Source organism: Marmota monax, unplaced genomic scaffold, assembly GCF_021218885.2.
Source record: "Marmota monax isolate L192 unplaced genomic scaffold, Marmota_monax_Labrador192_F-V1.1 WCK01_AAM20220418_F8-fsc00028, whole genome shotgun sequence".
In the NCBI taxonomy this organism is placed as follows: Eukaryota; Metazoa; Chordata; class Mammalia; order Rodentia; family Sciuridae; genus Marmota; species Marmota monax.
In genome coordinates, this window is record NW_026694779.1 from 455,295 (window position 1) to 482,752 (window position 27,458).

At 52.8% G+C, this 27,458-nt stretch overlaps 1 protein-coding gene across 1 annotated transcript in view; it reads left to right on the forward strand.

Moving 5' to 3' along the window:
- The first annotated feature begins 5,941 nt into the window (after positions 1–5,941).
- Positions 5,942–27,458, forward strand: part of CUNH3orf20 (chromosome unknown C3orf20 homolog) — a 34,415-nt gene continuing 12,898 nt past the window's right edge. The window contains exons 1-9 of the mRNA XM_058573028.1: positions 5,942–6,517; positions 7,489–7,629; positions 8,633–8,752; positions 9,341–9,479; positions 10,291–10,566; positions 18,173–18,325; positions 19,443–19,563; positions 23,673–23,804; positions 26,022–26,145. Coding sequence (XP_058429011.1) covers positions 6,052–6,517; positions 7,489–7,629; positions 8,633–8,752; positions 9,341–9,479; positions 10,291–10,566; positions 18,173–18,325; positions 19,443–19,563; positions 23,673–23,804; positions 26,022–26,145 — 1,672 coding nt within the window. The 5' untranslated portion in view covers positions 5,942–6,051. The remainder of the gene's footprint in view (positions 6,518–7,488; positions 7,630–8,632; positions 8,753–9,340; positions 9,480–10,290; positions 10,567–18,172; positions 18,326–19,442; positions 19,564–23,672; positions 23,805–26,021; positions 26,146–27,458) is intronic.

Sequence of the window (27,458 nt, forward strand, 5' to 3'; positions counted from 1 at the left end):
CTCGGCTATTCCCACAGGCCCTCCCGGACCTCCACCTCTGAAGGGTGCTCTGGACCCCTCTGTTCCTTCCGTGCGCTGTTCCTGTGGCCAGGAGCCCCCGCCCTTCCTGTGCGCCTGGCAGCTCTGGATCATCCCCAGGAGCATCCACCAGCACTACTCCCTTTGGCTCCCTTCCTTGGATGTCCCCAGCACTGAGGACGTCTCTCCACGGAGAGTCACTGCCACCGTCCTGTTTTGTCAGCCACTGAGCGGCTCCGGGGCAAGGCCCACATCTCAGTGACCTAAAGATGAATGGCAGAGTAAAAATTGGATAAATGGAAAGAAGGAGAGATGATCTCGTGGGACTGGTTGTCAGTCAGGATGAACAGAGATCTGAAGTAAGTGGCTTAAGGACATGAGTGGCTCAGTCTGGGGCCAAAGGAGTTTGGAGGTAGATGGTGAAGGGATGATGGGGGGTAACGCGTAGCTTTCCTCTTCAGGGTAACCTCATGCCTCAAAATGGCTGCTGGAGCTGCAGCCATCTCATCCCATCCGGACAGGAAGGGTAGTGGCTAAAGGAAAAGTGTTTTTCTACGAAGGCAGCCTCCTGTGAAAGACAGCTCAGGGTCTTGTAGCCAACAGCTCTCATCTTCCTCTGCCTGGCCAAACTAGTCACAGGCGTGGTCACTTCTAGCTGAGCTTTGAAGAGATGTGACCATAAACAGGTCATGTAGCTGTTAGAATAGAGATAGCATTTCTTCTAAAGACAGCCTTTGGATCCAGATAGATATTTCTCCAAAGAAGATGCAGGCCTATAATCCTAGCAGCTTGGGAGGCTGAGACAGGAGGATCACAAATTGGAGGCCAGCCTCAGCAACTCAGTGAGGCGCCAGGCTGTTAGAGTCTGTAAACAAGTCAAAAATAACACCTGGCATTTTGCCAGGGGAATGTTAGAGTTCATAAACAAGTCTGGATGGTGCCTGGCAAAATGCCAGAGGGAGTGGTTTGAGAAGTAACAAAAGCAAGCCATTAAGTTTAGAGATTCCTTATTGGTTGACTGATGTATCTAGTTTATGCTAATTAGATAAGCTCTGTGGAATGTATAAATACTGCTCCTGTCCTGCAATAAATGGCTCCTACTCCTGCTGTATCAACATACACAAGTTATTCGTCACCCCCCGGTTATTTTGCAGCCAGCCGGCCTTCTGCAGATGGTGGCCCGTACGGGGAGCCCCGGGACACTCGGGGGTAAGTGACGAAAAATGCTGCCCGTCCATAGATAGGACGGGAGCAAATCTGCTCGTCCCTAGGCAGATAGGGCGAGAGGAAAAAATGACCATTTTGAGAAAATGGAGAAGATTGATGCAGTATGTTTGTGTCTTGTTTTGTCTCAGTGAATTATATTGTCTTTGTGATGAAAATATGGAAGGGGTGAGAAGTAAATTACTAAGGGAAGAAGGCACCCCAATGGAACCAAGAATAGTTAGGGCATGTGTTGATGGAAGCCCAGGAACTCTAGTCAGAAAGAAAAAGAAAGTTCAGAAGAAGAAAGATTATCAGGAAAAAAGTTGCAGCAAAAGGCTATTACTGAATACTTTTCGTTACTGGAGGGTGCATGAAGCAGAGAGGCGGCTGCCGAGTGTGCAAGCCGGTCACAGCACAGCAAGGATTTTCCAAGAGGCGGTGGCGACTGGCCCTTCCCCGCCTCCTGGCCGGGGAGCTGGCTCTTCCACTGCTGTGAGCCCAAATCTAGACCTGACCTGGAGGCACAGTCTCGCAGGCTCTTGCTCCCTGTGCCCAGTAGCAGTTTGAGTCCGGGACACTCCCCAGGGCCATCTGGGGCTGCCCAGGCACTACAGCCAGCAGAAGATGCTACTGGTGTCCCTGATGTTTGGTCATTTTCAATGCCAATAACTAAACTACAATGGTTCTCCCACACCTGGAAGCTAATGAGTAATGAGCACTATTAAGGCTTATTTCAAATGTAAAAAACCTTGAGATAATGTACTAAATTGTTCAGAAGGCTGTTTTCTTAGTTGAATGCTACAGGATTTTCTTTAGCCATCCGGAGTTCCTGCCTTCGTCCCAGTGCCGGTAAAGACCAAGGTGGAAGAATTCCCAGTGTTGCTGAGAACCGGACTGAGATTTCAGCTGAGAACCGGACGAGACTTCGGATCAAGCTAGCTGCCTGCAGAACTTACCTGGACTGTGATTTAAGCTAGCTGCCTGCAGAACTTACCTGGACTGTGATTTACTTGGACTTTGAGTTAATCTATTGAGACACTGCTTTACCTGGACTGAGACAACAAACTGTAATCTATAACAAATTGCAATTCGGTATCTTTGCTAACAGTGTCATTGCTGATATAATTTTTCCAAGGGCTTCTTGCATGGAGCCATCAAATGGCTTGGTATTGTGGCATTTTGTATCCTCCCTTTCTGTTTGTAGCAGGTTATTTATGGTGTTTCTGTAAAAACCACTATGGTCGTTATTTAAATTAAACAAAAAGGGGAAATGTTAGAGTCTGTAAACAAGTCAAAAATAACACCTGGCATTTTGCCAGGGGAATGTTAGAGTTCATAAACAAGTCTGGATGGTGCCTGGCAAAATGCCAGAGGGAGTGGTTTAAGAAGTAACAAAAGCAAGCCATTAAGTTTAGAGATTCCTTATTGGTTGACTGATGTATCTAGTTTATGCTAATTAGATAAGCTCTGTGGAATGTATAAATACTGCTCCTGTCCTGCAATAAATGGCTCCTACTCCTGCTGTATCAACATACACAAGTTATTCGTCACCCCCCGGTTATTTTGCAGCCAGCCGGCCTTCTGCACCAGGCGACTCAGTGAGATCCTGTCTCTTAATAAGCAAGCACAGGAAGGTTCCTGCAAGGTGTCACTTCACATCCACTGGGATGTCCCCGGAATCCAAAAGACATAACAGGTGTGGACAAGGACATGGGGAAATCGGAGTCCTCACGACACTGCTGGTGGGACCACACAGGGTGCAGCCACATTGAGAAACAGGCAGTTCTTCAAAAAGGGACGCGTTGAGTTTTGGTATATGACCCAGCAGTACCCATGGGAACCAAAACCCTTCCCGTGCCCTCGCCAGCAACTCTGTGACAAGCCTGTCTGCTGGGGCCACCAAACTTGGATAGCAGGGACGACTTGTGGACCCAGCCTGCAGAAACTTGTGTGTGCATTGGTCACCGCGTTGCTCAAAATCGCGGGAAATCGGAAACAAACTGAAATGTACATCCACCGAGAAACAGGGCAGCGGATCGTGGAGTAATCTCTGTGCCCAGGAATCTTTATTCAGCCATAAAAAGTAACAAAGTTCTTCTGCCTGTCGCAGCACAGAAGAATCTCAGAAATGTCACACCAAGGGGGAAAAAAGGCCGGTCACAAAGACTACAGATTGTATAGATCCATTTGTAGGGAATCCTAGAGCAGGCAGATCTATAGAGAAGAAAGGAGGCTGGTGGCCCCCCGGGGGTCAGGGGCCATGGGAGTGACAGCAAAGGGGCTTCTTCAGGGGCTGATGGGAGGTTCTAAACTTAGGGGACGGTGTTGGCTGGTCTCGGCCAACACTGAAAGCCCTTGTGCTCGTTCAGAAGGGTGGGTTGTGTGGGGTGTGTCCCAGGGAGACGCTTGGAAACCAGCTCTTCTGGGTTTGCGGGTCGCGTCTTCAAAATCAACCTCCAAAGAAAGGAACCAGTGGGGGGAGGTGGGGGAGGGGATGTTCCCAAACCAGCAAACAGGACAAGGACAGTTCGAGGGTTGTCTTCATCGTTATCCTCCTGTTCCTTTGAGTCCTGACTTGGAAAGAAAGAAATGAAAAATGTACCCTGCAGGGTCAGGGTCAGGGTCAGGGCCCTCTGGCTGATTGCCCAGATGACCAAGACTCTAAGTGGTTCCTTTGTGCTGTACACGCAACGTTTCCGCGTCTGCAAAGCAGGGAGGTCAACAGACCCGGGAGCCCCTGGATGTGCAAACCAGTAGAATATTAGGCTGTGCTCTGTGGGGTGCTCAGTGGATCCTTGGGAATTTCGTGGTTGATGGGTGAGTAGAGACGGCTGGAGGACATTGGGGAAGGTGTATGGTGTTTGGAAAGGGGGCCGTGCTTGGTGACGCCGACTCAGAGCTCTGATTCCCCCTGAGCAAGACGAGAAAGATGGGAAAGCCTTCTTCCTGCTGGTGGGTGCACCGGTGCGTGACCCTGAACCTGCTCCTGGAACACGGCCCATGTGCGCTCCGGAGACCTGGCCTGGAACGGGGAACTTGGGGTGGCTGCAGAGGATGCTGTTGGAAAAGCAAATGAATGAGGGTCACCTGGGCGGGGAAGAGCGCCACCAGTGACATGGAGGAGTGGTCAATGAGATGGCTGGATGGCTCAGGGCACTATCAAGAATGGCAGGGGCCAAGCAAGGTGGCACAGACCTGTCATCCCAGCAGCTTGGGAGGCTGAGGCAGGAGGATCACAAGTTGGAGGCCAGCCTCAGCAACTCAGTGAGGCTCTAGGCAACTCAGCGAGACCCTGTCTCTTAATATAAAGTACAGAGGGCTGGGGAGGGGGCTCAGGGGTTAGCTATGATGCTCAGGCTGGTCTTGAACCCTTGGTTCAGATGCTCGTCCCTCCTCCGCCTCCCCGTGGCTGGGACTGCAGGGACAGGCAGGCCACTGTGCCTGGCTCGTCATCTTATTTTTTGGTGGATACGTTACCCCAGGACGTTATCGTGGGATTCATTTGGATCAGATGAATGAAATTCCAGGTCTGGTTACAAACTGTTCCAGGTGGGACACGAGGGATCCCCAAATGTCCACGCAGGAGATGTTCAGAGATGAAGCAATTGGACGGGGAGACTGTGGCCCAGTCGGCCATCATGGTGTGAATGGACAGACGGGGGGTAACAGTAGGCAGGTCGTGGGTCACTGGGGGGGTGTCTTCCTGTGGCCACCTCCCCTGCTCTCTCTGCTTCCCGGCCTCTCTGAGGTGAGGAGCAAGCCCCCACCCCCCTCCACCATAATGCTCTGCCTCCCCGGGGCCCAGAGCCATGGAGCTGGTTGACCCTGGACTGAACCCCTGGCCCCACGAGCCAACACACACTTCCCCTTCTCTAAGCTGTCTCTGTTGGGTATTTTGGTCACAGCAGCGCCAAGCCAACACAAAAACCCAAGAAATGTATTGGTAGAATTTTTTTTCTATGCAATTTTTTGATTTTTGTTCATTGTCCTCGATGCTCCCTGCCTTCAACCCACGGTTGGGTTTGGGGATAAATTAACAAGGCCAGGAGCAGCCGTCTGCTACTTCAATTCCCACGACTTGGGAAACTGAGGTAGGAGGATCATAAGTTTCCAGGCTAAACTCAGCCACTTACCAAGACCCTGTCTCAAAGTAAAAATAAATAAATCAGCCGTGCGCGGTGGTGCCCGCCTGTCATCCCAGCAGCTGGGGAGGCTGAGGCAGGAGGATCTCCAGTTCAAAGGCAGCCTCCGCAACTTACTGGTCACTGAACTAGGAAAGTGCCTTCTCAGCAGGCTTTCCTGTCAGCCCTGGGACGTGCACATTGGACAGTGCCACGCCTGTCCCCATGTGTGACCAGGACCTTCCCTGTCTCCCGTCTCTGGGGAGACAGCCAAAGCAATGTCCTTCTGTTTCCGTAGGCTTCTATCAATAGGCCACAAGTACGGCGTCCACCCTTGGATCTCTCAAAAAGGTACCTGGGGCCTTGCTTTGTTCCCAGGCCTGAGTGTCCCCAGCCCCCAGACTCCTCCTGTGGGAGACTTTGGGGGACCACCCTCAGGCCCTTCAGGGAGAGACGGGAGGGTGGGCAGCCTTGGTCCTGCTGGGGGGACCCACCCAAGGTTCCTTCTCTTACCTAGGGAGGAACCTCGGGATCCATGACCTGTAAAGGCTCCTTGAGCCCTGCCACTCCGTCTGTCCCCAAGGCTTCTCTGTAAATCAGGCCGTCTGCTCTCAGGCGCCCCTCGGAGCGCTCTGCGTCCTGACAGCGGCAGGTGTGTCCCCCTGAGATGGACAGTGTCACCTAGCAGCGGGCATGCGTGGGCAACATGAGTGACAAGAGCAACCGCGAGCTGTACCAGCAGTACACGGCCTTGGCCCCCAGGCTGCTGGCCCGGGTCTCCAAGCTCCTCATCCTGTGCCGCGGCGCGGGCATCACCGTCCCCAAGGGCGTCAGGAACATCTTCGAGTTCACCTGGGAGGAGCTCATCACCGACCCCGCGGTGCCCACCGCATCCAGCATCCCGGGCCTGGACGTCAGCCTCGGATGTCCCCCAGTGCCACCCGTGGAACCCACCCCGGTGCCATCCCTGGTCCAGAAGAAGCCGCCCCTGGCTCCACCCCCGCCGTCCACTCTGCCCATCGCCGCGGGCTCAGCCAAGCTGTCTGGCCCCTCTCCCATCCCCGCCCGCCACACGGGCAAGGAGACCCTGCACAGGTTCCAGCGACAGTCCATCCACCTGCTGACCGAGCTCCTCACCCTGAAGATGAAGGCCATGCTCGAGTCCGCCTCTGGTAAGGCCCCCTTCTGGCCCAGGCGGGCAGACGCACGTCCACCGCGCCCACCGCGGTCAGGGACAGGCCCAACGTCCCTAAGAGGGACGTCTGAAATCCAGAATGTTCCAGAATCTGAACCTTCTTGAATTCTGACCTGATAGCACAGGTGGAAAGTCCCACGGCTGATTCATGTGACAGGTCACAGCCAAACACAGGAGCACGACACAGGGGCAGAGCCACGTCCAGGCTGCGGCCAGGGAGACGGGTGCGAATTCTGACCTGAGACCTGGTCCCACCCCAGGAGAGCTGCTCACAGAGGTGCACACATCACACAATCCAGAACCACCCCCAAGTCCAGACACTGTGGGCCCAGGCGCTGGGAGACCCAATAAGTACGTAGAAGGAAACCGGTGGTGGCCGCAGGTGACATGGGAACGCACCTCCTCACTGCCTCCTGGTCCTCCCACCCTCTACCGGGCCCCCAGCTCCACAGAACCCGGATTGGGAGGTCAGCAGTGGGGACGATGGGTGGCCAGGGGTCCTGGTGGGAGGAGTCTGGGGTGCTCTGTGGAGGTGGGGACAGGGACCCCAGCAGGGCCGACGGGTGGGCTAGTCTGCAAACCCAGACCGTCAACGGACCAGTCCAGCCACCAACAGGGGAGACAGAAGCATCAGGTGCCTCCCAGGGGAGAGCATCATCCCAAGGTCAAGGTTACCTCTAGGGCAGCCTCCGCAGTAGAGGCTGCTGGACGGTGCATTATTCAGATGCCTGCAGCCTCCGCATCCAGCCCCGTGGGTGGGAAGAGACAGTGACAGGGACAGAGGATAAAGCACCCCCTGATGGGTCTTGAGACCCTTTCCTTGACCCCCGGGCTGACCTTAGGGTGTCTGTCCACTCTGCCCTTATTCCCGGGGCCATTTGCAAAAGGTGCTCTGCACGCGGCAGCCTGTGGCGGGAGGGACATGTGTTGCCCAGACCCTTCCTTTAGCAGGTGCCAACCCCATGGACATCACCAGGCGCTTCGTGGAGGCCAGCCAGCTCCTTCACCTCCGTGCCAAGGAGACGGCCTTCGACTATCTGATCGGCACCGTCGGGAGGAACGGCTACAGCACAGGGCCTGCCGTGAGAGGTGGGCACCCAGGCCTCAGCCAGCCAGGGCAGGGACCAGGCAGGTGGGTGTGGGGCCTCAGGGGTCCTCAGGTGCCGCAGGGAGGCCGGAGAGTCCCCACCGGGAGCTGCCTGGGGACCTCTGTGAGGAAGTCAGACAGGAAGGGCGACTGCAGAGTTGTGTGGAGTGGCCAGGACATTGGGGCAGTGTCCCTGTCCTTTACAGGGAAAAGTCAATGCACGGTGGTCCCCTTGGACCAGGGGATGCCGGGGGGGGTGGGGAGGAGATGGAGCACTCACACACACAGGAGTGGTGACACGTCCCCAACAACAGCGACAGGCAGAGAAAGGCTTATTTTCTTTCCCTCAGTGATGTTTTACATCTTTTTTTTTTAATATTTTTTTTTTTAGCTGTACTAGGACACAATACCTTTATTTACTTATTTTTATGTGGTGCTGAGGATCGAACCCAGGGCCTCGCAAGTGCTAGGCGAGCGCTCTACCACTGAGCTAACACTCCAGCCTTGATCTTTTATATCTTAAGCTTAGTAGATTCCAAGTGTTCATTTTAAGTGCTTTAAAGTACTCCCTGTTGGGCTGGAGTGGTGGCTCCGTGGTAGAGCACTTGCCTAGCATGTGTGAGGCACTGACTTCAATCCCCAGCACCACATATAAATAAATGAATAAAATAAAGGTCCATCAACATCTAAAAATTTTTTTAAATTACTGTTAAAAGTTTTTATAGGGAAACATTAAATATATATGTCATTGCCGGGCGTGAGACTACACACCTCTCATCCCAGTGGCTCAGGAGGCTGAGGTAGGAGGATCGAGAGTTCCAAGCCAGCCTCAGCCAAAGCGAGGCCCTAAGCAACTCAGGGAGACCCTGTCTCTAAATAAAACACAAAATAGGGCTGGGGACGGGGCTCTGTGATCGAGGGCCCCTGAGTTCAATCCCCGGAACCAAAAAAAAAAAAAAATTAAGATAATAAACGGAAAGAAGACACCCCCTCTGCTCCTCCCAGAGTCCCTCACGAACATGTCCGCCATGGGTGTGAACTCGCCTTACCAGCTCATCTACCAGTCTTCCACCGCGTGCCTCAGCTTCTCCCTGTCCACCGGGAAGGAGATCAAGAAGAAAACAGGTGGGGGGTCCCAGGAGGACCTCGGGGCCCTCTGTGGTGGGCATGGGGTGGGGGGCTGCCAAGACAGGAGACCACCGACATCCCTTGGCGGGATGGTTAGACCTGGGCTCCTAATTGAAAGGAACAGATGTGCTAGTCCCTCTGTCCAGGCTCAGATCCGTGGGGCCACAGCCATCGGGGGGGGACTAGAGTCTCCACAGACGTGTTGGATCCCAAACCCACGGGGCCCTGGTTGATGTCCCCAAATTAGGCTGTGGGATCAATGACCGTCTGTCTTGTGCCCACCCCCCGCCCCCGTGACCGTGACCCTTTCTTTTTCCAATTATTCATTTATAAATTAAATGAGTTGATGCATCTCAGCCACTGGCTACTGGCTGGAGTCCAGGGCGGGGGCCATCGGGGGTTAGGAGAGGGACCAGCAGGGGCCACCCTCCCGGGCTGGGGACTGTTGGGGTCTCTGCTTTGTTAACTTTGAACCCTGAAAGCACTAGTGGCGGGTTCAGTCACTGACCCTCAGTCATTAAGCCACTTTGAAGGTCGAGTGACTCCTGTGTCCTAAAAACCACTCCCTAACCTCTTGGCCTCCAGGTCCCGGCAAACTCAAGATCCCAGAGGACTCGAGCATGTCACCCCCGCAGCGAACAGTGGGACCCTCTCCTGAAAGTGTGGAGTTCACTGACCCCTGTCCCGAGGCTCGGGAAAAGTTGCAGGAGATGTGTCGCCTCATGTGAGTGCCTGTGACGGGGAGGGGACAGGTGTTCTCAGAGAACCCTCCCTGGCCCAAAGCCCCGGAGTGTTTTGGTTTGGTGTGGTTTTGGGGGAACCCCAGGGATCGAACCCCTGGGCGCCCTTAACCACGGAGCCATATCCCCAGCCCTTTTCATTTTGGATTTTGAGACAGAGTCTCTCTAAGTGGCTTGGAGCCTCGCTCAGTTGCGGAGGCCGGCCTCAAACCTGCGATCCTCCTGCCTCAGCCTCCCAAGTCACTGAGACAACAAGGTGCCCTTCGTGGTCATGAATTTCTTAACACAGTTTGTCATATGCCCTCCCACCAAAAGGAAAAGAAAGCTCTCAACACAAACAAAAAACATTCACAAAGGTGATTCACAGTATTTACGATTGAGCAAGTGATGCAGAATTTATCCCAAGGGGCCAGACCATAAAGGATTTAAAAATCTATTCACATCTCAGTCACATAGGTCCCTGGGGGTCACTGGGCCAGGACATGGGCAGCTTACCGGCCCTCCACCCCATTTACCTTTGCACTATGACCTTCTGGAAAGAAGCTCTCTTCCCGGGACCTCAGGACGGAGGTGGGGGCTGAGCAGAGTGTCCCCATTCCCCTCCTGTGCACATCCCCACCCCATAGGTCCTTGTCCCCACCCTCCAGCTAGCAGTCAGTCCAGGGCTGGAGTTGGGGGACTGCCACCTTCTAGTTCCTCCCGAGGATACCGAGGACAGGGACGCATACTGGGGACACTTGATTATTGGGGATGCGCTATGGTTTCTGGAAAATTCTTTGGTCTCCTTGGCTGCAGAGAAGCGGAGAGGACCTCGTGGAAAGGCAAGAGCGTCTTCTACCCCATGATCCTCCGCAACTACTCCACCAAGCTGCCCCTGCACCCCTCCAAGGGGGACGCGCAGGCGCTCGGGGTGCAGCCGTCCCACGTGGTGTGCGCTCCGGTGGCGACGCCCTTCCCGCACCAGGCCCCCGCCCAGGCCGTCTCCCTGCTGCGTCCCTCTCAGGAGTGGAAGGTGCCCAAGAAGAGCGCCAAGCTGCACTACTCCTTCTACGACGGCTCCTCCTTCGTTTAATATCCTTTGGGGCCTGTCCCAACCCCAGGGAGCGCGGGGACTGGCCCAGCCTCCGTGGTGACTTGGTGACTTCCACTCGAGAAGCCCGTGGTGGTCCTCCAGGTGGTCAGAGTCCGTCCAGCTCCCTCTCCAGAGGGCCAGAGGAGGGAGCCCCAGCTGAGGTCCCCCATGTGCCAGGCCCCAGGTCCCTGCCAGGCTCTTGTCCCCAGGCAGGTCCCAGCTGAGAGCTGAGGACCTTTCTTTGCTTCTCTGTCCCTGTCTCAGTGGTTAACCCCCAGGTCCCTGCCCGAAGGACCCCAAAGGTCCACGTCTGCAGAGTCTGAGCCTCACCCCGGATGCTCCAGGCCTGGCCAGAGCCCCCTGCTCACCAGGCCTGGCCCACGGTGCAGGACACCCAGCGTCCCCCCAGGCCTGCTGAGGGACCCGGGTCCAGAGCTCCAGATTTAGAAGACCACACACTTTGAAAAGCCACCTGTCTCTGGATGGCGAGTCCTGGGAGGGGGCTGTACCTCAGGGTGGAGTGAGCAGGGTTACTTTATTCACAGATGGGCACCGAGTATCAGGGGCCTGTGGCACACCCAAGGGGTGGTGCGACCTACTACTTGTCACGAAAGGAATCTGGTGGCAAAGCCTCAAACCAGAGAGGGCTTCCCGGCCTGGATTTAGGGCCCTCTCTCAGGCACCATCTTGGTGCCTTTAGGGTTATTTCATTCTGCAGAGCCACAGGGTGGGAGGCCCTGGGGGGACCACAGCTTCATCAGGAACTCGCTGGGGACCCGGGTGCCCTCCTTGGAGGAGAGGGCAGGGCTCTGAGCCATCTCGGCTCCTGGCACAGGGGACAAGCTGTCCCCCCTGGCTCCCTGGGAACAACCCCCTCACTTGGTCTGGCCTCCTCTCAACTGGGAATTCGGGATTTAAGGGCCCCAACAAAGAAGGCTCCTTTCTCTGGCTGCAGATGAATCGACTGTCACTGTCCCCTCAGCCCTGCCTCGGGGGCACCCTCAGGTTTTCCCAGCGTGGCAAACTTCTTCTTGAGGGCAGCTGCCTCTGATGGGATCTGGGGCTCCCCATTCCCCCTGTTCCCGACTCCTCACTGCATTGAACAGCAGTGTCCCCCTGAGACCCTCGAGAGGCGTGTCTGTGCCGTAGGGTTCCCTCGGGGTGACCTGGGAGAGGGGGAGCTGCAATCTTTATTCTCTCACCTGTTCCCAAATTCTGAGGCCCCCACCAAGTCTTTGGCTCATTGCAGCTGGCTCAGGTGACACACTCCAACAGGGACCCCATCCCGGCAATGAGGCAGATTTTTTCCTCTGGGAGTCATCAGCGGTCTGAGCTCTGGGTTCAGTCTTTCTGGGTGACTCCGGACTCGTGACTTCGTCTCGGTGCCTCACTCTGTGTCCGTGATTAGAAGATGAGGAGGTCATCCATGGCCAGGGCGCACATGACCCCGAACCTACTGGAGCAAAGACGCATCTTCAACAAATGGCGCTGAGAAAACTGGGAATCCACATGCAACAAAATGGAATTGAGCCTCTGTCTGTCACCATGCACAGAACCCAACTCAAAGTGGATCAGGGACCTCGGATTAGGACAGAGACCCTGCACCTAACAGAAGAAAAAGTGGGTCCCAATCTCCATCACGTGGGACTAGGCCCCGACTTCTTTAATAAGACCCTATAGCGCAAGAATTAAAACCAAGAATCAGTAAATGGGATGGCATCAACCCAAAAGCTTCTTCTCAGCAAAAGTAACAATACTGTACGTCTATCCTCTTATCTACGACCTGAAAACATTTCCCTGAGACTTTGAAGTGCCTCTGCATTCTCTTGACGTCACCCTTTGGTAGATGAATAGTTTTATTGGGGGGCGGTGTTGGGGGCTGAACCCGGGGCCCTCACGAACCCTATCCTGGGTCCCCAGGATATCAAGCGAGCCTCAGCCCCCTATCATTAATTCTGATGAAGTCACTTTTTTGCTGCTGTGGTTGCTTATGTCATTGGATTAACATTTTAGAAACCGTCACCAAACCCCAAACGATCAAGATTCACCCCTACAGTGTCTCCTAAGAGTTTGAGAGTCACAGTTCTTCCACTTCGGTCTTCGCTGTATTTCAAGTTGATTTTTGCAAGTGGTGTGAGCTCACATCCAATTTCCTTCTCTCGCCTCTGGATAGCCAGTTGTCCCAACACCGTTTGTCCCCAGCGAATGGTCTGGCCCCTCTTGTTAGAATCCATTTGATTTTAGGGCTGGGGATCTAGCTCAGTTGGTAGAGTGCCTGCCTCGCATGCACAAGGCCCTGGGTTCAAACCCCAGCACCAAAAAAAAAAAAAAAAAAAGAATTCAATTTATTCTAAACAGAAAGTTTTATTTTTAGTCTGTCAATTCTAATCCATGGACCTAATCTATATCTAGCTTTATACCAATATCACACTAATTTAATTATTGAAGATTTTTGTGGCTAGTTTTAAAATCAACAAGCGTGAATCCCTATACTTTGTTGTTCTTTTTCCAAAATTTATCATTTTTCGTGGGGGGTCCCTTGCAGTCGCACATGAATTTCAGGGTCAGGTTTTCTTACGCTAAAGGGGCCCATGAGATTTTCAGAGGATTTGCTCTGATTCTGTAGACCTTTGAGGAACACTTCCATTAACAATATTCAGTCTTCCAATCTGTAAACACCAGCAATAAAAAGAGGTGATATTGCTGGATTAACAGCATCAAGAAAAAGGAAATACTTAGAAATAAATAACCAAAGACATACAAGACTTGTACGCTGAAAATTACAAATTATTGCTGAGTTAAAGACGACTTAAATAGAAGGACAGGCACCCCATCATCATGGGGGGCAACCAATCTTCGTGTGTTGGTCCTGCAACTTTGCTGAGTTCATTTATTAGTTCTGCTTTTTCATGGAGGATCCTTTAAGATTTTTTTTTTAAACCTTTGGTCATGTCATGTGCAAACAAAGATCACTTACGACTTTTCCAATCTTGAGAATCTTGAGGTTTTTTTTTATTTCTTTTGGTTACCTAATGTGACTGTGGCCGGCACCCCCAGTACAACGTTTAGTGAGGTGCTAAAAGCAGGTGTTTCTGTCAACTTTTTCATATTTGTGACCAAAAGACCTGATAAAAAAAAATATAGAGGCCATCAGGAGGCTGAGGCAGGAGGATGGTGAGTTCAGGCCAGCCTCAACAATTTAGCAAGCACTGGGCAACTCAGGGAGACCCTGTCTCTAAATAAACACAAAATAGGGCTGGGGAGGGGGCTCAGTGGTTGAGCCCCCCTGGGTTCAGTCCCCAGGACCAAAAAAAAGAAACAAATGAAACGACATAGAGGAGGAAAAGTTCATTTTGACTCGCAGTTTCAGAGGTTCAGTCTGTGGTCATCTGACTCGGTGGCTCTGGGCCACACAACACTGTGGCAGAAACCTGTGGCAGAGGGAAGCGGTAGGACATGTCCACCAGGGACAGACTATAACCCCCAAAGTCACGGCCCCAGTGCCCTACTCCCTCCAGCCACACCCCACCTGCCTACGTTTACCACCCCGTTAGTCCACGCCAGTGGGTTAATCCACCCATCAAGTCACGCCTCTGATAATCTAATGATTTCACCCCTGAAAATCCTTGTGCTGCCGCACACACCAGCTTTTGCAGAACACCTCCTATCTGAACCATCCCAGCAGAACTCCTTGCCTTGTTTTTGATCTTAGAGGAAGCCCGCTCCTTTCTTTACCCCTGAGTATGATATTAGTTGTATTTCATGAAAATGGCCTTTATTGTCTAGAGGCGTTCCCTTCTACCCCGAGTGGGTCTGGAGCTTTTATTATGAAAAAGTGTTGGATTTGGTCAGATGCTTTCTCTTCCTCCATTAAAATGACCACGTTTCTCCTGTGTGATCTGTCACCGCGGTGTGTCACATGGACTTCTGTGTGTTAAACCATCCTTGCATTCCTGGGACTAACTCCGCTGGTTTGGGGGCAAAGCCTCTTTTAACATGTTATCGAACTTGATTCGCTGGGACTTCGTTGAGATTTTCTCTGTGTGCATTCACAGGGGATGTTGGTCTCTAGGTGTACGTCTTTGTCTGACTTCGGTATCAGTATAACACTGGCCTCCTGGGATGAGTCAGGAGAAGGGTTCAGGTCAACTCTATTTTGAGGGGAAAGCATTTGGGTAGAATTGGTGTAAAGTCTTCTTTAAATGTCTGGTGGAATTCACCAGTGAAACCTTCTGGTCATGGGCTTTTCTTTGTTATTATCATCATTTTTTTAATCGAATGACTTACTCTCTTTACTTGTTCCAGGTCTAATCAGATTTTCTGATTCTTTTGGAGTTACGTTTGGTAGTTTATGTATGTTTTCAGGAATTTGGTTCATCTTGTCACCTAATATTTTTCCGTGGTTATTCATATTATTTTTTTTAAATTCTTTTAAAAAAATATTTTTATAATTATTTTAAAAATATATTTTAAGAATATATTTTTTAAATGATTTTTAAAAAAATATATCTGTAAGGTTAATAGAACTATCACACTGTAATTTCTTACTTTAGGAATTTGAGGGTTTTTTTTTTTTTTTTTTCGATCTCTTGGGAGTTTTACTGATCTTGTCAAAGAACCAACCTTTGGATTTGTGTTTCTGTTTTTCTGTTCTCTGTTTCATCTTTCTCCTCCCTGATCTTCCCTACTCCCTTCCTTCTGAGAGCTTTGCTTAGTCCACTCTTCCTCTCCTGGTTCCTGAAGGTAGAAGGTGCCGTTCGATTGACTGAGATCTTCTCCTTCAGGGTGGGTATCTAGAGCTGTGAACTTGGCTCTGAGCCCTGGTTTCTCTCTCCCCCTTAGTTTTGATATGTCGTGTCTGTTTTCACCCATCTCAAAGGATCTTCCAATTTCCCTCATGACTTCTTGATCCACTGGTTGTTTAAAAGTGCGTTGGTCAATTTCCACACGTTTTAGGAGGGTTACAGGTTTCCTTCTGTTAATGATTTCCAGTTTCACCCAATTGTGATCCAGGAAGATACTTTCTCTGGTTTCAATCTTTTAAAAATTTATTGGGGGGCTGGGACTCAGTGGTAGCTCACTTGCCTGTCATGTGTGAGGCACTGAGTTCGATTCTCAGCACCACATATAAATAAATAAAGTCTATCAACAACCAGAAAAAAAAATTTTTTTTAATTTATTGAGACTTATTTTGTGGCTCATGTGTTGCCCACTCCAGAGAATGACTCTGGTCAACTTGAGAATGTGGGTTCTGCTACAGTGTCCTGTACGTTTCCTGTTAGGTCTGTTATTTGACACTGTGTTCAAGTCCTCTAATACCTGATCAATGTTCTGTCTACCTATTACAGAAGGTGAGACAGTGGTGTCTCCAACTATTATGACAAAGCTACTTCTTCCTTTAATTCTGTTAATTTGCTTCATATATCTCAAAAACAAAAAGGTGTGTATTTATCTATGATGTTATACATTCTTGAGATATTGACCCTTCTCTGAATCTGTAGTGTTCTTTTTTTGTCACTTGTAAAAATGTTGGACCTGAAGTCTGTTTTGTGTACTATCAGTATAGCCACTCGAATTCTCTCTTGGTCCTTTGTCCATCTTTTCACGTTCACCCAAGTTGTGTCTTTGGATCTAAATGGAGTCAACCTCATAGAGTTGCAACATTTTTTTTTTTAAAACACATTCTGCGGGGCTGGGGATGTGGCTCAAGCGGTGGCGCGCTCGCCTGGCATGCGTGCGGCCCGGGTTCGATCCTCAGCACCACATACAAACAAAGATGTTGTGTCCGCCGAGAACTAAAAAATAAATATTAAAATTCTCTCTCTCCCTCTCTCTTTAAAAAAAAAAAAAAAAAAAAAAACACATTCTGCCAGTCACTGCCCTTTGGTTGGAGAGTTTAGTCCACTTACATTTAAAGTAGTTTCCAATTCGGAAGCACTTACGTCTGCCACTCTGCTACTGGTTTTCTACATATCTTACGTCTTTTTTTCCCTCCATCATTGGCTCTGTTGTATTTGATTTTTTTTTTGTAGCATGCCGTTTTGTTTCATTTCCAATTTCCTTTTCCTCATATACTTATTTTCTTAGTGGTTACCTTGATAGTGGATTTAATAGTGTATCCTTAAAATTTACGTCTATCTGGAACTTTGTGGCACTTTGGTATGATAGCCCTAGGAAACGGGTGCTACAATTGATAAAATCGTTTGAATTAACAAAAACCCTCAATAGTAGATAAAACTCTTGTTCCTAAATAGCTCCATCCCTCCCTTTTAAATCATTGTTATCAGAAACTACACCTTCGTAGGTGCACTCTCTGCCTGTTAACAGATGGGTAATTGTTGCTTTATTATCTATCATTCAAACCATGTTTCAAAAGGAAAAATTTCAACAGAAAATACAGGAATACTCAATTTTAGATTTTTGTTGCGAAACCAGCTATTGATCTTCTTGAAGTTCCCTCATACGTGAGTCTCTTTCCTCTTGCTATTTTCAAGATTCTCTGCTTTTTTCTTTGGATGGTTTAATTGAAATGTGTTTCAGTGTGAAAGACCGTTGAATTGATCCTCTTGAAGTTGGAATATGTAGATTCATGCCTTTCATCAAATTAGAGGAGCGTCAGCCATTATTTCTTCAAATACTCTTTCTTTCTTCTCTCTCTAGCTTCGTCAGGGGACCATTACGCATGTGTTGGTACGCTGGATGGCCTCCCAGAGGCCACTGTGGCTTAATCACTTTTTTTAAATTCTCTTTTCTTTCTGCTACCCATTCTTCTGGATAATTTAACGGACTTATCTTTGAATACAATGTTTTTTTTTTCTTCTAGTACTTCTAACCTGCTGTTGAATCTGTTTAGTGAATTTTTTATTTCAGTACATTCAGCTCCAGGATTTCTCTTAGGTATTATTATTATTATTATTATTATTATTATTATTATTATTATTATTTCTATCTGTTACCTTCTTCATTTTTCAGCTGACTGGAATTATTTAGGAGAGTAGATCCCAGTGCCAATCACTGAAGTGTCCAGGGTACCACTTCTGAAACCCCTGCACGCCAGACTGTAGCCACCAACATTGCGTCCTCCCCGGTCAGGACTAAGGCTTCTGGGGGCCTCTTTGGCGGGAAATCGACAGGGAAAATCACTCTTTCTCCTAGATCGGAGGCAGCTTGGCAGAACTAAATGGCTCCAGAGATCAGATCCTGGCTCTGCCACCGATTTCCTTGGGGTGTGACATGGAACAGGTCATTTTCTACAGCGTGGACTCCCCATCAGTAGAATGACCTTGGTCCTTGGTTTCCCGGGACTTGACTGGTGTTAGCACTGAAAGTTCCATGTCCCCAAACCTGTGAAGCCCAGGAAACTCTTCTGTGTGAGACGGCGACAAGACCATCCACCACAAGGTGGACGGCAAGAAGATTCAGGGAAACTCCCGGGGCCCTGGGTGGTCTCCGGAATCCTGTGGTCGTGCCATATGCAAAGTGCAGACGAGCTCTTGAAGCCAGGGAATGAGGCACCAGATAGGGGACGTGTAGATTTGCGAGCCTGGGGCCCTGGCGAAGAGAACGGAAGCTTCTGCTCTAGTTGTCCTTGACCCTTCCCGCCAGCTATCCTTCTGGAAACATCGCCATGTGTCAGATCCCGACCTGCTGCCGGGCCAGAGCCATCACCTGTCTTTTTAGTGACACACCTAACTTCACCTTTCTGGCCCTGTTCAGCGCCGAAGGCCACGGCTACATCCACTATAACGCAAAGTCCTGGTAAGTGGGCGGCGGGGGGGGTCCCAGCCCCTTGGGGTAGTGGGGGGCACTGAAGTGGTGACCGAGAGTCCCTCTTAAGGGAGGACAGGTGGTGTTCAGAGGTCCAGGGAGGTATCGAGGCAGGGTCCCGGCTGTGTCTGCAGGAACACAGCCATGGGAAGCCTCGCCCTCGTCGGCAGGGTCCCGGGTACAGCTAATGAGAAGGGCTGCTCCCCAAGTCCTCCTCCACCAGGCACCAGATCACTGAGATCTTGATTGTTGGTGACAGTTCTTCTAGAATCCTTCCTTCCTTCCTTCCTTCCTTTTCCTGCATGCTGGGGATTGAACCCAGGGGCCTTCTACCACCAGGCCTTGTTATTTTGAGAAGGGTTTCACCAAGTTGCAGAGGCTGGCCTTGAACTTACGATCCCCCCCTGCCTCAGCCTCCCAAGTTGCTAGGATCACAGCCGTGCACCACCATGCCTGGCTTCCGGAAGAATCCTTTAGTGGTGAAAAGCATCTTGTATCAGGAACGGGTGAAGGAGAGGCATGCACAGCACTTCTGTGTGTCTCTTAAGAGAAGCACATATTTTTCCCCAGCCAGAGGTTGATGTTTGTGTGACTTTCCATGGGAACTGTTCTTTTTTTGCTTGAAAGGGGATATTAGGGAGTGAACTCAGGGGCACTCGACCACTGAGCCCCATCCCCAGCCCTATTTTGTATTTTCTTGAGAGACAGGGTCTCACTAGGTTGATCAGTGTCTTGCTTTTGCTGAGGCTGGCCTCCAACTCGCGATCCTCCTGCCTCAGCCTCCCAAGCCGCTGTCATTATAGGCGTGCACCACGGTGTCTGGCAAGGAACGGTTCTTAAAAGGAATGAGTTATCCCCATATTCTAGGTGTGCCGGTTCCCATTTTGATGCCTGTTATCATACATGTTCAGAGCACAAATTTCATTTTCTCCCTCTTGGGGTTTGGCCTGATGCTGCCAATCCTCCTCAGAATGGCGCTTCCTACAGACCCCCCCAGAGCCTCAACAGGTGCCAAGGGACCTCAGAACATCCTAGGCAGGGGACATGAAGCTGGCATCAGCCTGGGGCGGGGTCTGGCAGCGGCTTCTCACTCCAGGGTCTCTCCCAGCTCCCCGTACGTCTTGGTCTTCAATGATGAAGGCGGGACCACCAATGACCACAAGGGCTACATCGTCCACAAGTGGAGCTGGACCTCCAAGACGGAAACTCTGCTCTCCCTGGAGTACAAGGTAGGGCTGGGCGGTGGGGGTGGGCGGCAGCCTTCCAAAGCCTCCCCCCAGGAGTCTGTGGTCTCGATGGGAGGTTCCAGGTTGGTGGGCAGTGGTTCCCGTTTGGCTGAAGTGGACTTTTTTCCCAGCTTATCGTCACTCCTGGCTGCTGTGCTAATAATAATAATTGCTTTTGCTGAGGCTGGCCTCCAATGCGCAATCCTCTGACTGGCACTATTCTTCCTACTTAAATTTTACTATGAATATTATTATATTTTTATTGTAAAAATATCCTTTACTTTTTGGGGTGGGGATTGAACTCAGGGGCACTCGACCACTGAGCCCCCTCCCCAGCCCTGTTTTGCATTTTGTGGAGAGACAGGGTCTCACTGAGTTGCTTATCGCCTTGCTAAGTGGCCAAGGCTGGCCTCCAATTTGCGATCCTCCTGCCTCAGCCTTCTGAGCCACTGGGGTAGCTGGTGGCTTTCTTTCGAATGCCTATTTCGTGACAGTAGTGGAAGTCAGCCATTCTGTGCTGGTCTCCCCAGGTCTTTGTTTTTATAACTTTATTATTAAAAAAAACAACAACAACAACCCGGGAGTCAAGATAGACGGCAGATGATCATGAACCCATATTTCACTCATTGGATTATCTGGCTAGTCATTCCTCAGAGAGTCATTACGTAGCAAGTGATACTGAATTTGTAATATTAAATGGCTTTAATATATTAACAAAGCCATTATATGTGCTCAGGGCTTTACCAAGGGCAGTTTCTCATCCCTGTTGCTAGTGACACTTGGGGACAGGTACTTCTTTATTATCCCTGCCTCACGGGATGTTTAGCAGAATCCCACCGGGTGCCAGGGGAGAGCCTCTCCCAGTGGGGACAACCAAAGCCATCTCCAGACATTGCCAAATTTGCCTCCAGGGACAAAATCCCCCTAGTTAGGGGTCACCAATCAGGGGCAGGCACCCCAGCCCATGCCGAGTGTCTCCTCACAGTGCCCAGCAGGGACGAGGCCCTCTGCAGTTAGTTGTGTCGTGACCGGGTCCTCGGCTCTGCATTTCACAGTCACCTTTGGGCTTTGACTGAAATGCAGATCCGAGGCCCGGCCTCCAGGAGGCTCTGACTCCGCAGGTCTGTCGTGAGGTGGGCACTTCGGTCGCCTTCTCCAGAGTGTGGCCAGTGCCCAGCTGGGTTCCTCCTATTCAGTCTAGGGTGGACTATCACGTGGTCATCACGTTTAAGTCTCCATAGTCTCGTGAAAACCTTGTCTCCACCGAGACCGCAAATGGCTTGAGGACAGGCAGCCTAAGTCCTAAGTCTTCAAGAGCTCACAATTGCTTTGCCAGGCACGGTGGCACACGCCTCTGATCCCAGCAGCTTGAGAGGCTGAGGCAGGAGGACCTCGAATTTAAGGCCAGCCTCCGCAATTTAGCCAGACCCAATCAGAATAAAATACAAAGGCTCTGGGTGCAGCCCAGTGATAGAGCGCCCCCTGGTTTCAACCCCAAATACTACAAAAAGAAAAGAGTTCCCAAGCTTTTTGTGAATGAAAGGAGGGACCCAGGTGCTTAGTATGACGCAGTAGGTGGAGAGAGGAGGAGGTATGGGTGTCAGGCTGGGGACGGTGCATGCTGTCTCGGAGCCTTTGTATTTACCCAGATATTGACCATCTCTGGTGTCCCTGGTTCCTCCCTGAAAACCCCAGGTCCCCTCCCTTCCCCTTCCTCCCCTCCCCCTCCCTTCCCCCTCCCCCTCCCCTTCCTCCTCCTCCTCCCCTTCCCCCTCCCCCTCCTCCTCTTCCTCCTTCCCTTCCCCCTCCCCCTCCCCCTCCTCCCCTCCCCTCCTCCCCTCCCCTCCTCCTTCTCCCCTCCCCCTTCTCCCCTCCCCTCCCCCTCCCCCTCCCCCTCCTCCCCCTCCCCCTCCCCCTCCTCCTCCTCCTCCTCCTCCTCCTCCTTTTGGGGGGTACTGGGATTGAGTCCAGTACCAAGTTACCCCTGGAGTCATTCAGGAGTTCAGGTGACATGGCACATGTCATATGTGAAATCTCTGGGTTCCCATGGTCTCTTCTGAGCCTGCTACTGTGGTTCTGGTGACTGGCGGTGACCTGCGTGACACTCACACAGCAAGCCTTGGCCCCTGTCAGCTCAGCAGGCAGCCGCTCAGCCCTCAGGTCCCTGTCCCCACGCTGCCAGCTGTCCTGGGTTGGCTGCTCTTGGGTGGCCACTTTGCACCCAGATTCTGGGCCCTCCTTCTCGGACCCATCCCTTCTGTTCCCTCCACATGACTGTGGTGGACCCAGGCTCTGTCTTCTGGGTTCTTCATGCCAGGAGAGATGGTAGCGTTTGGCCGTGGCTGTGGCCATGACCCGCCTTCAGGGCCAGGGCTGGGGAACACAGACTCTCCCGCCCGCGTCCCCAGAATCCCCTGCCTCATGTTCACTCTTTGGGGCTCTTCTCCTTCAACAAGTTCATGGCCGCCCACCTGAGGGTCAGCCTTCGAGAGCCTGGCTCAGCCTCGCTGGAAGTGGAACCCGTGGTTGGTCTTGGTGTTTTGCTCGGGGCACTGAAGCCGGGTGCTCCACACGGGGCCTCAGCCCCAGCCCCTCCTTATTCCATTTTTTCCCTTAGATCTGGGGTCTTGCTGCGCTTTATGGCCTCACTCAATGCCTAGGCCGGCCTTCATCTCGCAATCCTCCTGCCTCAGCCTCCAGCTCACTGGGATTAGAGGTGTGGGCCACTGCGCTCAGCCACTGCGCTCAGCCAGCTGTCAGCTTTGAAAGGACAGGAGTCTCAGGCCAGCTTTTGCATGGGGACCTGGCAGGAGAGGGCCAGGCCACGCATGGACCAGGGGAGAGCCGGGGGAGGGGGCTTCCTAGGTAGACCTGACATGATTCCAAGTGTGGGCAGCACTTTTTGTTTTTTTTATAAGAGGCCCTTTAATTCAAAGGACTTAATGGTCTCCAGGCCCAGGCTGTGGGGACAGGGAGAGGGGGACAGAGTTACAGATGATTTCATGATGGAGTGCGAGTGGGGACCGAGAAGCTTCCCAGAGAATCGGGGAACCCAGATGGCTTTAGATGGGTCCGTTTGCCTCCCGATCGTGACCTCAGGTGAGAAATGGGGGGTGATGGGTGAGATATGAGGGGTGAGGCGATCAGTGGGGCGTGGACAGCTGGGCCCCTGACGGAGTCGGAGGAAGGAAATGGAAGGGGCCAAAAGAGAGTGTCCTCGTCCAGAGGAGTCCCGGGTGTGTGCAGGGGAGGGACACTGAAGACGGGCAGGAGCAGGGCCCTCCAGGACCTGGGAAGGGCCCCTGTGGGATGATCACACTCTGCCACTCTCCCAGAGCCCTTGACATCTCTCCTGGACGGGGGACCTGTGTGGCTCACGAGGCCACTGGCACCATTTTTAAGCATCTCGATTGAACCTGAAAGTAGCCTCTCAACTGCTTCATGTTGAAGGGTTTGCGATTCAGAGAGGCAATTCAGAGAGTGGCTTGCTGACTGCAGGCAGCTGGGAGTCCCGGGCTACTGAGTTCCCAGTCAGCTGTGTGTCGTTAGGAGGGTAGCTCGCCCTCTCTGAGCCCCTCTCTGGGGCTGGCCAGAAACAAGCCCTTGTCTTTGGAAGTGGTGAAAAAGAGCTCTTGTCCCTTCCCACATCTTTGGCTCCCTCTTGGGGTAAAGAATGGCACTTAGTGACTCTAGGGGGATGGGGGAGCAGCCATGGCTCAGCCCCCCTGGGTTCCTCGTCTGCCCACCCACCTGGGGGGGTGGCTTTCTGGCTCTACCCACTGTGTCGTGTGCCGTGTCACCTTCTGATTGCTGCAGGACAAGACTCACAGTCCGACCCGGTGTCTGGGTACTGAGTAGCCCAGCTGCCCGTCCAGGGACAGAGGCCTACCTTCTGATCCCAGCTGTCCCAGGCCAACCTGGCTGGACTCCAGCTGGTCACCCTGGGGCTGGGGCCTCAACTGCTGGACTTCCCCCGCCTCCTGCTGGATCCGCCCAAGCTCCAGGAAGGTCTCAGAGCCTTCAGCTGAGCCCAGAGGGACCCTGTGCCTCAGGACGGGGTGCGAGGGACAGCACAGGCCGGGACCTCTGAGCGCCACCTTCCTCGTCTGCAGGTGAACGAGCAGATGAAACTGACGATGCTGGGGCAGGACTCCGTCGTGCTCACCTTCACCTCCCTGAACGAGACGGTGACGCTCACTGTGTCGGCCAGAACCTGTCCCCACGGGACCACGCCAGAGAAACGGGTAAGGCAGAGCCACGCGTGGAGCCCCGACCCCGGGGCCTGTCGCCGTGACCTGCCACTTCCTCTCCCAGGGTCTTGGCTCCCACTGCCCACCACTCTCCCCGGCAAGGTCCTGTGTGTCACTCTACTGTCACTCACCACTTAACCTTAGTACCACCTTCTTGTCCTTAGTGGACTTTTGGTATCAGGAGTCTGTCACTTGTCAGTGGCAGAATCCAACGTGGATGGGCTTAACCATGACAGAAGAACGTGTCGGCTCAGGGAACTTGAGAAGTCTGCTGATGGGCGGCTTCAGGCACGGCTGGATCCAGGCCCTCCCGAGATTCCATGAGGCGTTCCCCTCCCTTGGTTCTGCTTTCGTCTGGATCAGATCTAGTCTCATAGTTTCTCTCCTAATGGCCGCAAGCAACTCTGAGCTCTTATCCTACCCGCGGTGGCATCCCAAGTGCTCCAGCGGAAGTGCCAACGTCATGCCCAGTGACTGTGAGGCCCTGGTTCAGTCCCAGGACCTCAGAGAGCGAGAAGGAGGAGAGAAAGCAACTGCATCACTGTTCAGCAGCTCTGATGGCTGCCCGTGACTGAAGTGTCCCCCGTGTGCTGCCCCAGCGGGCCACACTTGAGTGTCATACTATCCTCAGGGTCAGGGTGTGACATCAGCTTCACATGAACCACTGGGGTGAGGGACGAGGCAGAATGTTTTCCCAAAGGCAAATCAGGGTGCTTTGACCAGGAGGAGGAGAAGGGACGCTGGACAAAATACGAGGACCCTCTGCCACCCGGGCCCCTCCAGATCCAGTCTGTGTCTCCTTCTCAGCAACCCCTCCCCCCAGCAATGACAGCTCCAACATGGCACTCCTTCATTGTCACCTCCACCAAACTGGGGAGTCCCTGGGGTTCCCAGGGGCTCTTAACCCCTGAGCCCCGTCCCCAGCCCTTTTTCTATTTTATTCAGAGACAGGGTCTCCCTGAGTTGCTCAGGGCCTCACTGAGTTTCTGAGGCTGGCCTCCAACTCTCGATCCTCCTGCCTCAGCCTCCCACTCCCACACTGTTAAATGAGGAACATAGAAAGCGTTGGTCCTGCCCGCCAGGAGCCGGCCAAGTATAGGGACAAAGGAAGCCAAAATACGAACAAGACCTGAGGCAGACAGGAGTGGATGGATGTGGAGGTTTAGCTGAGAGCAGTTGCCGTTGGCTGAGGAAATCAGGAGGGCTGCTGGGAGAAGACATCAGGCCCAGCCGGGCCTCAGTCTGGAAGCTGCAGCTGCTTGGAGCTGCCCCCGATGTCCAGAGCAAGTCTGGGGTTGGCTTCCCTGGGAAACAGCCCCTGGAATGGAGATACGTGTGCAGGAGTTCATCTGGGACTCCTGGAAAGAGGCCGCAGTGACCCTGCAGAACAGAGGCAAAAGGCCTGGGCCTTTGTGCCCCGCCAGTGACCAGTCTCTGTAACCTTGGTCAATGACAAGTTCTCATCTGGGACCTGGTGGCAGCCAGTATTCTCCCACCGCACAGGGCAACGGGCAGCAAAAGCGCCACACTTCACGGACAGCATTTACTGAGCTCCTTCTGTGTGATAGGCACCGAGACCCAGAGACCATCACTGTAACAAACCGCCTGAGATAATCAACTTATAAAGAAGAAAGGTTATTTTTTGCTCACAGTGTTGGAAGTTCCAGTTCATGATGCTCTGTTGTTGGGGGCCTGTGGCAAGGCAGTGTGCCCTGGCAGGGGCGTGTGGTGGGACAGAACCACTGAACTCATGGCCAGGAAGGAAAAGAGAAAGAGGAAAGGGCTGGAGTCCCTCAGACCACCTCAACAAGGGCCCGCCCCCAATGACCTAAAGTCCTCCCGCTAAGCCCCACCTCTTAAAGGCTCCACTCCACACTAAGAGCCACACTTTTATGACATGGGCCTTTAGGGGACAGTCAGCCTCAACTACTTAGCAGTTAGAAGCTCACAGGGTCTGGGGGAGACGGGCTGCAACACCCCTCGTGTCTTCACAAAGTGCAGACATCTGCCCTGTGGCTGCGTGGAGAGCATGTCGGGAGTCCAGGCCAAGGACAGCGAGGCCCAGGGGAATCGGGGGAAGCCCTTCAGGGTGGGGAGGTCTGCTCAGGTCTGGGCCGAGGCGCAGGAAGTCACGGGAGGGAGAGGGCGAAAGGGGTGCTGCAGGCGGAGGGGGACAGGTGGCCACGACCCCTGCCCTTCGCCTCCCTCCAGCCGTCCCGCAGGATCGGGGGCTCGGACGACAAGGTGTCAAAGCTGACCCGGGCCCTGGTGGAGATCAAGAGGAGGTTCCAGAAGACGGTGACTCAGTTCATGAACTCCATCCTGCTGGCTGCAGGTGAGGGCAGCGGGCGGCCACCGGGTGGGGACTGAGCTCCTCACCGCCCCCCTCCTATGTGGGGACCTGGGCAGCAGGGGTCAGGCCCCGTTTGGGTGTGACCCTGGGTTCCAGCTGTGACGGGTATCTGCCCGAGATCGGTGGACGTGGCCTGTGTCTCCAACGTCTCCACGTCAGTGTCTTATTGCCAGGCCCCTCGTCATCGTTCCGGGTCCCTCTGGTCCCCACGTACACACCTGTGTCACCTCTTCAGCTTGGTGACCCATCTTACCCGTCATCTGTCTGCAGCTCCTGTTCCCCTCTCCTTGTGGGAAGGTCTCAACAGAAGAGAGAAAGCTGTCCCCTCCCCAGCTGTCCCTGTTAGGCCCAAGGGCACCCTTCCAAACCTCAGCTGTCCCCTCCTGCCGGGGGGGGGGGGCCCGGAAACTGGGGACACTGAGCCCTGCTCCATGTCACCCCTGACCGGGCATGGAGGGGCCTCTCCAGGGACTTTCTCTTTGTCTCCAGAGACCTAGTCCGTTTGTCCTGAGGGGCACTCTGCCTTGCCCCCCCCCACCAGCAGAATGTGGCCCACCCTCCTCGGGGCTCTGGGGCTCTTCACACCTGCTATGGTTCCCTTCTGGTCACCCCAGGGGTCCTCAGAGGGAGGGAGCCCTGTCCTGGGTCATCTGTCTATTCCGAGTCCAGTCATTCACTAAATCCTTGGGTAAGGGAATGGAGAAAGAGAGGCCCTTGGCCTCCGAATTTTCCAATCTAGTAGGGAAAGCAAGACGAGGATATAAATTATACCGTCCTGTTGTGTGCCTGGACACACAGGTCACAACGAATCTCACCATGAGGTACAACTGTCATGTACCAAGTACAGTGTAAAAGAACGAGCCGTGGCCCACACCTGTAATCTCAGTGACTCGGGAGGCTGAAGCAGGAGGCTCGCAAGTTCAAAGCCAGCCTCAGCAACTCATGGAGGCCCTGAGCAACTCAGCAAGACCCTGTCTCTAAATAAAATGCCAACAAAGGGCTGGGGACGGGGCTCAGAGGTTAAGTGCCCCTGAGTTCAATCCCCTATTCCCAAAAAAAAAAAAAAGAACATTCAAAGAAAGCAGATGGACTTCTATCTTGAGGCACAGGGAACAGCATTCTCAGAGCCTGGAACAGCATGATCCAGGAACTGACTGTGGACCCAAGCTCTGTGTTGGCTGCTGGGGCCAACCCAGGCCCCTCGGGGAAAGTGGGGGGAAGGAGGGAGAGGCAGCCATTCTTAGGCTGATCGCTGGCTGGGCTTCGGTTGGGGCCCGGGAATCTCTAGACGTGGA